Source organism: Esox lucius, chromosome 5 (genome assembly GCF_011004845.1).
Source record: "Esox lucius isolate fEsoLuc1 chromosome 5, fEsoLuc1.pri, whole genome shotgun sequence".
NCBI lineage: Eukaryota > Metazoa > Chordata > Actinopteri > Esociformes > Esocidae > Esox > Esox lucius.
The window spans coordinates 10,151,406-10,163,568 of NC_047573.1; the positions used below are offsets into that span (position 1 = coordinate 10,151,406).

A 12,163-nucleotide genomic window follows, 5' to 3' on the forward strand; every position below is an offset into this window, starting at 1 on the left:
ACAAATGATATATATATGTTGGCCAATTAGCAGAATATTAGCAATTTCTCACCTCCTTTTTCTAGTTCTCTTTTAGTCCAAGACCCAATTCACAGCAGGTAGATCTGACATAATAAAGCTACATGGCATTGACAGACAAGTTTTTTTTTTTTATGTGTATTGTTAGATTTTATCTTCTTTTACCAAACAGCGCAGAACCCGTCATCATGGGTTTTAAATAGATTTTGCCTTATGAGAAAAGTCTATGCTAAAAGCCAGGTCCTAAAAATAGTTCCGGGCATTTCTAAATATAGCCTGTCATTTGCAAAGTGTTTAGCTGCGCCGATTTGATGCACAGGCATCACTTTGGTGGATAAACACCAAAAGAATGATAAAGTCTAATCTTAAAACAGAGCGTGGAGGAATAAAGCAAGTGAGAAGAGACACAGAAAGGACCAAGATGGAGGGGGAGAGATGGAGCGCGAGCCAGGGACAAGTGTGTGCCATGTTACTGGGGCACTCCAGCACCCATGGTCTCACAGCAAGGCTCAAAGCCGTGCTCCGCTTCAAACAGGAGCCGGCGACTTTTTATGTTTACAAAACATATTTATTTATTTCTCTATCCCATCGTTTATCTGTTTATTTCACTGCGTCCCGACGCCCCACGCTCTGCCGTCGGAGTCGCGCTCGATGACGACGCTCAACGCTTTCTCTCTCCCTCCCTCTCTTCTCTTCTTGTAATACCGCTGCAGTTGGAAATCAAACCGCTCTAAAACAAATTGATGTACTCTTTAATATAGTCGTCACATCATCACAGGGTCCTTGCGCGTCTGCCTTGGTGACAACTGCAGGGCTGCTTAGCCGAGCCCACGATGTCTTCCTACTGCTTTGTTGGTCGCTTCAATGATTTATCACAAAAAAAAAGAGAGAGGGAGATTGAGAGAGAGCGGGGGGGGGAGAGAGCGAGAGAGTGAAAGAAAAGGAGAAAAAGAAAAGACCCGGGCTGTCGATTGAGTCATTGGCACCTTTGATTGACAAGGTCTAATCAGCTTATCTCAGTACTAATAAAGTTGATGGCCTGCAGCGCTGCTCTCTACCTGGCACTGCGTGAACTTTGGGCTGGCGAGGGGCCCCCGGGGACCGGCCCCGACCCTCTCTGCTTATCTAAACGGGGCTGAAATCAATCCTTAATGAGCTGTTTTCATTTTCCCCCATCGATCGGGGCCCTGACACGGGGTTTGGAGTCGCGGAGGACCTCGGCCTCGTCGCTGCCCCCCTGAAAACGCCGAGGAGATTTTCTGTTTGGCCACGTCGTTGTTTGTTTCAGTTGCATCGCAATTTTTTTTAAAATGTTGAACTTTGAAGCGGAAAGGGGTTGAAATGTCGGTTGTGCCAAGATGGAAGGCCTTGGTTTTAAGGAAGGTCCCTTAATATCTGAAACATGTACAATAATACGCCTGAGTAAACATGGAAAAACAAATACTATAATTATGTTTTTCTATGTAGCTAAATATCTACACACACACACACACATTTATACGCATACACATACGCAATAAATAAAAACATCCACAGGAGCCTCCAGTATAAATGGTGTATAATCATAAATATTCCCACAAATAAACCTTGACTAAATATTAGGAAAATTCACACCACAAGGATCTGACTGTTGCATTAATAGGTGTGATTTAAATTTATGTTAGTAATCTCCACATAATACTCTGTAATAATAATAACCTCCCAAAAATCTAGAACAATCCTATATTCTTGGGATAACCTCAAAAAGGTTTGAACATTTTATTCTCTCCAAATGTCTTCAGTGTCTAGAAAAGTGTTGGGGCAGTGGACTGTCAATTCAAAGGTTGTTAGAACCTGACTGAGTCAAGGTGGAAATGCCTTTGTTCTGTCCTTGAGCAAGATAATAATTTTTCTTAGGAAAGAAAAGGAGTGTGACCAGACAACAGTTTAAGTCTTGCCCACAGATTTAAAAACCAAGCTCATTATTGTACATTCAACGCAATGTGGTTCAGCCATTCCATTTTACTCCCACCACAACAATGTAACTCTTTATTTGTTTACTGTTATTTATCTTACAGTCACCAATGTTCTCATGTTGACATCTCGGAGTAGTTTACTTCCTGTCCTACATGTCACAGAGACAGCTGTATCTTTAAAGAGTCCAGGGGGTTTAACATCCACAGCATAATAATTAGCTTGCCCATGCTTAAAGAGATGGCTCATTTGTTATTGTTACCGATCTACCAATCACTTGCCCTATTTTTTATGCTTTTGAAAAAGCTTCCTGATCTTTGTATTTGAATCTGTTCTGGAAATTCAATACTTAACTGAGGGACAGATGTTGTTAAATGAGGAACAGAGGAAGGGGTGGTCATTTAAAAATAATTTAAATCCCCTGTTCTTTCAGACAAAGTGTAATTTATGAAGTGTAAGTTGTTAAGCCACATTGGGGTCGTTAAGTAATTTAGTGTTGCCTAAACAAAGAGGGTGAATGGTTATGCAACAAGTATATTTTAGTAATTGTGATTAATATGTGAAAATGTGTAGAAATGCATTTTCACTTTGAAATTATGTAACATTTTGTGCAAAATAATCACAAGTAAAATGTAAATCCCATTTTACAATGGACTAAATTTGAAAAATGGTGAATACCTCCTGAATCCACAATACGTATGCACCCCAAACTAAGCAGGAAAACTGGGTTAGTTGCCCCACAGTAAACAAAACTAACTGTGCCCTCTACCTCGCCAGCTGATTCTAATCAAGGGGTGAAAGCTTATCAGTGCATCTTATCAGTTCATCTGATATGCCTTCCATGTCCAACGAGACCCCTTTTTTTTCTTTACAAAGTCAGATCGTGCCATGGTATCTGACACTTCTTTGATTTGGAGTCAGTCTAGCTTTCTCACATTTTGGGCATTCAGACACCCCTGATTCAAATGCCTTTAAATTGGCTAACTACATGCCCTCCTCCTGCACTTAGGGCCGGCTCTCTTTAGCAGGCTAGCCCTCGTGTCTGCATGTTCATATGCACGTCTTTAAAGTCTCTGCCCTCCACTAATGAAGTTCTATACTTTATTTATGAGACAAACAGAGGCTGGTTCTTAAGGGTGTGTGTGGTAAATAGCTCAGCATGTCCACAGAGCATTCTCAATATCCCTCAAAGGGCCTTCATTGCTTTTGGCAAGTCTGTGCTTTCCAAAACACACTGGAGAGAGAGAAATGGAAAAAACAGCAAAGAATTCTCTAAAATGATATTCTGTGAAGACTCACCATCTCAAAGAACTGAGAGGACCTCTTCTTTTTTAGAGAGTGACCTTATGGTACCCTGGCTTTTTTGATTTGTGGTCATTAAGTAGAATGTTATTGATGCCAAAGTAAAGGGGGCAAGAGGCAGTTGGAGCGCCATCTTTTTTTCTGCCTTTGTTCAGGATCTCTCTCTTTGAAAGAAAAGAGAAACTGTCTTTAAATATTATATTTTTCCTTCCCATTGGTCAATTATAGTACTTATGGGACATAATGATATATTGTGTGGATTTGGAGGGTAACTTTGAATTATTGTGAAATAGCTGTGCGTGTATTAGCCGCTGAAGACGACTTGAGGTTTCTTGTAACAAAGTGTATTAACGACCGGAGTAAGTCTTTGATTGGACAAACACTTACTGCACCAATTATTATTCTTTTAACCCTTTTCAGACGATAGTCCTCAGCATTCAGCATTTCAAAGCATATCCTTCACCCATTTTAAAGACATCCCGAAATGTAGAAATGTGTACCCATTGGAATGATGAATAAAAGCCAGGTATATCCACTTACTATCAATATCTTTCAGTTTCAAAGTGATAGAACTAAATGAGGCATTTGCTAGCCCATTCGGATCAATTGAGCACTCGCACGAAAGAAAGCGGTTCAAAATCTTCAGTGAATGCCCCACCCCCCCCCCCCCCCACCTCACCCCCACTCAAATAAAATGAAAAACAAAGATATTACCACAGACTAAATATAACCAAAATCTGAAGTGTCCGCTGTATTTGATCGAGCGTTGTAGTGCGATTGTCCACTATTTAAATATGCCGTACAGGATGTTCAAGCGGGATTGGTTCGACAACGACGCTACTGGATGCACGAAACACGGACAAAAGGGGTTAGTCTGCCACTTTAATGTACAAACCGCTTGGATAGAAGACGCTAGACAACGTTTGTACTCCCAGTGCATATATTCTCTGCCTGTCTGTGGCCTCAACACATTGAAGTAGTTCTAAGCTTGTTTCTTGCCTTGGTCCGACAGTGTTCCCAACGAGCCTGTGCTGTTGGTGCCTTGTTGTGGTCGCTGAGCGTTGGTCTTCGCTGAGCGTTTCTTGTTTCAGGTTGTGCATCTGAGCGGAGGGATGAGGCCGACAGCCGGGGCGAGGGGTGGGCGGGGGGGGGGTCACAGATTAAACACGAGGGGGCAGAGGCTCACGCCCAACTGAACCCCAACCAAACACCATTGCTACTGTGGACCAAAGCAGTGAGCGGTGTGTGTGGGAGCAGAGACCAGGACAAACCGTCATTGTTCTCAGTTAGACCCAAACACAGAGTCGAGAAGGTGGCAAAGAGGGGTCAGAGGGCACACCACTAGCCCTCACCGGGAGAAGTAGTACACGGTTAGACCACAGCCCTTTTCTTTAACACCAAACAACGCGCGTGACGGAACATCAAAACGAGCCACTCCACAGAAAAATGTGAGTGAATTGAATCAAAATACGGGCTACCGCCGAGTTTGACATGGTGAAAACAGGAATAATATAAGTCTCAGAGATCATCAGAGAATCATATGAAACAACATATTTAAGCGGAGAATGCAGATTGTTATTATGAATTTGTGAGTTCTACTTCACATCGACATCAAAAGGCAGTGGTCTGTGCAAGCTTTTCTCGACTTGAATTATTAAATCTGTCGATGTCGCACACACGCGCCACCCCTCCATTATAGTGTAAATTAACAAACTTTTTCAAAACTACAGCGGAAGCCACAGAAAGCCAGTTGATACTTCAAGAATGAGCTTTGATATCTCTCTAAGGAATACACTGTGACTCAATAATGTGGGTACTGTCAGGAGGGAGAGGAAAAAAGGCAAACTGGTTTAATCTATTTCAAATCCAAATGAGCTCATTTTCCTATATTTAAAGATAAAAACAAACCTTGATAATGAGAGAAAAACACGGTTTTCTGTTCAAGATAGGCGATTTATTTAGCTATGTTTATTGTGCTTTGTTTGGTTCCCCAAATTAAGAACTAGTGGGGAAACGCTGATGTTGTTTATTTCAGTAGAGCCCTGTGTTTTCGGAGCTACGGGGGGAAAAAAAGTGCGTGAACACACACACACACACACATACACACACACACACAGATGCATTGGAGAAGAGGCGTGTGTTTTTCCGGGAGCCGAACGAGGAGCTGTGGAGCCCGCTCCGGCGCCCGTACACCTCTCTCTCCCTTGCTTGTCTTTGATGTGCTTCTGAAAATGTCACCAGTCGTCAAGGCGGCTGTTTTTTTTTTTAATGTTTTCTCTCTCTCCACCTCACACATACGAGCGAGACAATTTGCTGTCGCTCACTCACCCCCACCCCCCCCCCCCCCAAACAGAATGCATACCGGTTTCCACAGCTATCTGGTAGCCAGCCTCCAGTCTCCGAGATGACCTTTCCAGCTTCTCTGTGTTGTCCAACAGATGTGCTCTCTAAAACAAATAGGAGAAAAAAATGAGACAGAAAACAGAAAAGTAATGATTGAGAGGGCTGGGAAGCATTTCAGAGGAACATCTTAACTCCGTCACCTCACCAAACACAGACCACTGGAAAAGGGTGATATGTAGACTGGAAATATGGGGAACATGCATGAGTAACTGGGGTATATGGTTGAAATTTAAAAATATTCAAAATAAAATTGAGAAGCTTCTGGATGTTCTTCTCTTTTAAATTAAAGTTTCCCCTCCTCGGCTTCAGACTCGATTGTAACTCATTATTTCACATTTAGCATGGAGGGCAAAGTTGAGGGAGGGAGGAAGAGCTAATTGAGATGTAATAAATTATAATTTGCAGCTTTCAAGTAAAAAAAAATAACGTGTCAAGGCGACGGCTCTGGAATTAAGGAGAAAACCCTAATTAATGTGGAAATCAAACGTATTTTCTCTAATGTACTTGGTTATGGAACCTAATAAATATACTGCTTTTTAGAAAATTCTACTGGTGTGGTAAATGGATAATGACACCAACCAAGTAGAAAACCCAAGGAGATCACCAGACAATATCAGACCAATTCATTTGAAAGTAAAGCTCGTAAACAATGACAGAAACGTGCTAGCCTATAATTACTGAACGATCAATAAGTACTAAAACATATAAAAAAAACATTGAAATTCCCCAAATCCCAACAGCAACATGCAAACATTTAATAATCACCATCAAAATATTAACACTACAGCACAACCAAATGGACAACAGTTAGATTTCCATCCAGTTGGCAGCACATTTTCACACAAGCATTGTAAAATGCGCGTACAGAAAATGTCTGCAATTAACAGTTTTTTGATCAAATGGACTTAATAAAAGCAGTGTGTGATGACATAGCACACATACAAGGTAGAATTTCTACTTAGTTATATTCATGAACCTGATATAAATGTGAAGTTCAATGTGTATCCATCACATTTTAAACTCCACCAATGGCTGTCAGGAAAATAGTTCAAATGAATTGCAAATGTGCCTGTTCTAGTTTCTGCAACTTCACTCAATCAAGCAAATGCTCTTTGGGTAGGCTTCTCCACATGACGAACATCTTATGTATAAGAACAAGAATATTTGTATTTGTCAAATGGCAGCCAGGCATAAATCATGATGTCACCAGGATAGGCAAATTTTTCCAGAGTACCTGTGATAATCCCCATTTAAAACAATCGTCGGTCCTCTTTTAGCTTGCATTGACTTATTGTCATCTGAAACAGGCTTTGGACACTCCCAGCACCAACCACCCACCACCCTAAAGCACCATAGACTAGCTAATACTATTCAGATTAAATCCAGTAAGGGAAGATGAGGAGGAGACAAGTCATGTAATTCTTTAAAGTCACTCTTGTAAATGTTAGAGGCAGGATTCTAAACAGTGCCCTTTTTAGGTTTAGAAAATATTTAAACTATAGCCTCAAAAATGAAATGCCTTTGAGACATAGTGGAAGGACCTCAGACTAATTGTGTCACTCCAAGTTCAGTTATTTTCAAACGCAGAAAAATTCAAACCTGAATTTGTCAGTACGCACAAAAAGCATATTTGTCTCAAATTCTGGGCACAGATATGTTCACATCCCTGTTAATGAACATTCCACCTTGGCAACAAACATCCATCCACCTGACAGGTGTGGTATATTAACAAGCTGATTAAACAGCATGATCATTACACAGGTGCGCTTTGTGATGGTGACACTGAAAAGCCACTAAAATGTGCTGTTGTCGCAAAAGACAATGTCAAAAATATAAAAAAGACTTTTGTTATTTATTTAGGGACCTCCATAAGCCACTCAAATGTATCAAACTAAGGGAGCATGCAAATGGCCTTCTGACGGCAGAAGTGTCAACCAGGACTGTTGACTGTTTATGCAATGTTCATTTCTCTACCACACTTTATTTTATCATTATGTTGCATATTTTTTGTTTAGTGTGGTACTTACTTATAGTAACCCCTCCAACTATTAATTGCATTTAGAAAAAAATTCTTTCAAAAGCATACAAAGCCAACGCAGACGTTATTCTGACTTATTCATAGCTATCAACAACTGACAAGGCTGCCCATTGAAAGGAGAATATCCAAGGTGCTTTGTGTTCATAAAAAAGTGAGTAATTACATTTTTCCTAATAAAGAGCCTAATAAATGTGTTACTAAGATGATCATAGAACACATTGACCAACATCCACAACGAGCCGTGCTCATTCTGAAATAAATCAAATGGCTGTTCATCCATTCGCAGCTGGTAATCCAATGAAAAGACGAGGTCAGATATTGCAGAATCTTCCGACTTCGACACAATACCATATCCTGACATTGTATTATAAATGGTTCTGAAAATGCCATGCAGATGGAGTTATGAGAAGTCACAGTGGAACCTTGTTTAATAACAATCTGAACACACATCTGGGCCCACATAAAGGTAATTTATCTTGGGATTTTCCAGTCTTTCAGTAGTCAGGTCCTCACTGAACCTACACGTGTGACGTTTCCAGCCCTTTTAACAGCGGTTATGTTACGGCAGCCCAACAAGACTACCATAGATTTACCATAGATCCACCACTCACAACCATCAGATGAATGGTAACTGTCTGTCTGAAAGGGGAGGGAGGGAAGCACTGGAATCTCTAGTTCTGGTTAAGCTGTCAAAATGTGTACCAGCTAATCACTCCAAGGAAATAAAATAGAGGAAATAAGACGACATCCCACTTTTCAAAGTTTGACAATCAGAGGGACGGGAACAGAAAGAGGAAGAAAAAAAAAGCCTCTGAACTCACCCCCCACCCCCCCCCCACACACACACACACACACACGTCTTCTTCTTGCTGGTTGACAGATGTCATTTAAAATTGCAGAAATACTTTTTAATAGTTAAAGGGGGGGGGGAGGGAGGGGGGGTGGGGGGGGGGGGGGGGGTGGGGGCTTTGCAGAGTACGGTGGTGGGCGGCTGGGTGTTCAGCGTGGTGGTGTGCCTGTGGTGGTGGTGGTGGTGGGGGGGGGGGGGCTGCTCGGCTTAATGAGCCCCTATGGATCAGCGGAGATGGAGGGGACATATTGACATGCAACGCTTAAGCTAATACACCTAGACCATGGCTGTGCCTGTGTGCCTCGGAGCACAAGGCAGCCGGGGATACTGACAGAGCAGCTCGCTCCCCCGCTCTTCAAAGAGCTCAAGTGATTAGTATGTTATCATTACCATTCGAAACGTGATTTTCCTATTCCCTCTCGGCAAAGGTGACACGTCTCGGGGAGACGGCCAGCAGACTCGCTGCAGTGGAAAGCCACTTCAAAGCTTTTCACTGAATTTCACTCTCCCTCTCTCTCTCTCCCTCTCTCTCCCTCGTTTCGTCTTCTTTTCAGGGGGGTGGGTGGGTTACTGGGGGGATATGCTTGTGGTGGCGGTTGTTTGGGGGGGGGTCATTAGAATAATGCGCCCGGCCAAGTTTGACGCTGACGGAACCTGAAGGAGAAGCCCGGTCGGCAAAGACCCAGCAACGACACGGCGCGTCGATGGCCTCATAACGACCACAGCCAGATGCACACCCCGAACCAATGAGAAATAATACAGACAAAATAAAATAAAAGGAACCAAGGAAAATAAGAACATTCTCAAATAGAATAAAACAGCTCAGTCATTCCCCACCCCCCCCCCTCAAAAAAAATGCTAGGATGTCACGCCGTGTGGACACCAGGGGTGGTCCTCGCACATGAAACAGGTACCAACAGCATCTATAGGTAACAATTCTAAACAGGTACCATATGCATAACCCATCACCTAGCCTCCAAACCATGTTAAAGCCGCGCAACTTCATACCCGCATGACCTTGTCGGTAGCAATCAAATAGGACCGGCGGATGGATTCGGGCCAGTTGCAGAAAATGCGTTGCTGCATTTCCCAGAGCCAGACGGGTTGCAGCACCTTCCCTGCAACCCGTTCTGAATAAGAGGAAGTGCATAGACGCAGGCCACTGGAGATGCAGCAGACCATATCGAGCTTTGACCACTTCGGATCCGACTGAGGAGTCAATCAGAAAATTAACACACACGCACGCAGACAAACGCACACGCGGACACACGCACCAACGCGCACGCACACATGATGACCTAGAATAAACAGCTGCCAAATCCTAGAGAAATAATGACATGTAATCAAAATCATTTTTCCCCCCTTTTCTCATGCAGCCAACCAGAGGAGGATTTAAAACCAGTACATGATAAACGCTGCTTGTCTGCGAGTGCATTTGTCTGCGCCCCTTCCCCATTTCCACGTCTGCATGTATGCCTTTTCATCAGACACCTACATCCGCAACAAACACTTTCTTAGAAACTACTAAAAAAAATAAGAGAGAAGAAAATGGCTGTGTTTTTTTTTTTTGTGTTGTTTTCTTGCACACAACTGCACTTCAGTTGTATGCTATTAACAGCCAGCCCCTGAACAATGCATCGGCAGCTCAAACGAATGATTCCTTCCCTTTTCTGCAGCCTTTTTTCAATATCAAACACGGGCGGTTACGATCACCATTTTCAAAAGTTCAGATGATTCCTTATTATTTCAATAAGGGGGGAGAGTCAAAGTGAATAATGATGACAGCTGTGATTCAGACTGACTGTGTGATCTTCTCCACGGTTTGTTTGGGACTTGTAAGATGAGGAATTACAAGTGTCAAACAGCTGTGAATATGGGTGCTAAATATTTAAACATGTTTTCCAGCTGAGGAAAAAGTATAGTTTTTAAAAGGGGGCTTAAGTGTGTATAAGCTGCGCCTGTCTTTGATTCAAATGCAGCAGGAATGGGAGCGAGAAGCAGTAGACAGAAGGCTTGAGATGGGGAAGAGGGCGTGAATCAAACCAAATTAAACAGCCACGCGTTCCAAAGGGGAGGACAGGTGAGGTAACGAAAGGTGTCTTCTGAAGCGCGGCACGGGGAAAATGCACTGTTTCACGGCGGAGGGAAGGGGAAACAAAAGCACGCCTAAATGAAAGGGAGTCTGGAGAGAACAGTAATGAGGGCTCTACATTATGAATGGACATGCATGGAGGGGGCCTGCGATAGAAAAGGTGTAACTCAGCTCCAGGAAATGCAACAAAAACATTCACAAATGCAGCAAAGACCTAACCAGACACCCCATCACACAAACACAAACACACACAAAGTGAGGACCGGAAATGTAATACCCATATAAAAAATAAATAGTCTTAACCCTAAATGTAAGACTAACTCTTAACCTAACCTTAACCTCAGTAACCTAACTTTTATGACAAGACTCAATGTATTCTAACCCCTAAACCTAACCCATAATCCTAAAGCTTACCCTACCTAACCTAATCAAACGTAACCCTGCAGCCTGAAAAATTCTGTCTATCTGAGGACCAGTCTTAAGGTCCTCACTTTCCCCAAATGTCCTCATAAATAGTGTAAAGCTCAAACTGGTCATCACTGATAGCAATTGTAGTACACACACACACGTACATACAAGCACAGACACTGATGAAAAAGTGATTGTTACCTACAGCGATGCTCCAAAATATTTTTTTTCGCCATTTTAAATCTAATTAGAAATTCATATCTCATTTTTGTAAGCACCTCCAGAACAAGGCCAGTTAACAGTTGGAGGTTAACATACTCCAGTCTGAGGATTCAGGGGGTCCTGGTGACGCTGTCAGAGAGACGGGCGAGGATATCAGACAGGAGGTCCTCTCTATGACCACGTTAGCCCAGTTCACATACTAAACAAAATCATATTTAACATTCAACAGAAAAGCTGACGAATAGAGCTGAGGCAAGATTGCCAAGCCTTCAAAGACGTTTCACGGCGTTATTAGATTGTTGTTTTCTTTGATACCGTGATCAAAAAAGCCAGAGGAAAAGGGCCAATCCAGGATATATTGATTACATTGAAGTATTGTCTACAGGTGTGTAGCTAACACCGTTGCTATTCTGATTCTTGACCCACCTCAGGCGAGCAGTTAATCACACCAAATACTACTACTTCCACCACTACTACGTAAATGTCTCGTCTACAAGACACAACGTAGAGATGAATGCGTCGACATACAGAACCTACTAATACAACACACAATGTACTAACTCGACATAAAGAACAAGTAGCTACGAGACTGTGCATGTATACGATTTTGATAGTCATCTCATAGAATAATGGACAACCCCCCCCCACCAACCACCCCCAGCCCAAAGCACTGTCCTGAAGTGGAGTTTATCCTAGCTTCACAATTTTCTCCCACAACCAGGTGCTATCAGAAATAATACTTTTCTTTCGATTTTCACTTGAAATGGCTTTCATTGATTTCATTCTGCTTAAGAACCTTGGACTCCAGGCAGCAGAGATGGGCACAGAAATTCAGAGGGAAAGGAATCTAAAAGCAAAGGAAAGCCAGAGAGGCACT

At 42.5% G+C, this 12,163-nt stretch overlaps 1 protein-coding gene across 4 annotated transcripts in view; it reads right to left on the reverse strand.

Annotated features, from left to right (window-relative positions):
• vti1a (vesicle transport through interaction with t-SNAREs 1A) overlaps positions 1-12,163 on the reverse strand; it is a 126,988-nt gene that overhangs the window by 89,472 nt on the left and 25,353 nt on the right. For all 4 annotated transcript variants that reach the window (XM_010866967.4, XM_010866959.4, XM_010866984.3 and 1 more), the window contains one exon: positions 5,636-5,720. In XM_010866967.4, coding sequence (XP_010865269.1) covers positions 5,636-5,720 — 85 coding nt within the window. The remainder of the gene's footprint in view (positions 1-5,635; positions 5,721-12,163) is intronic.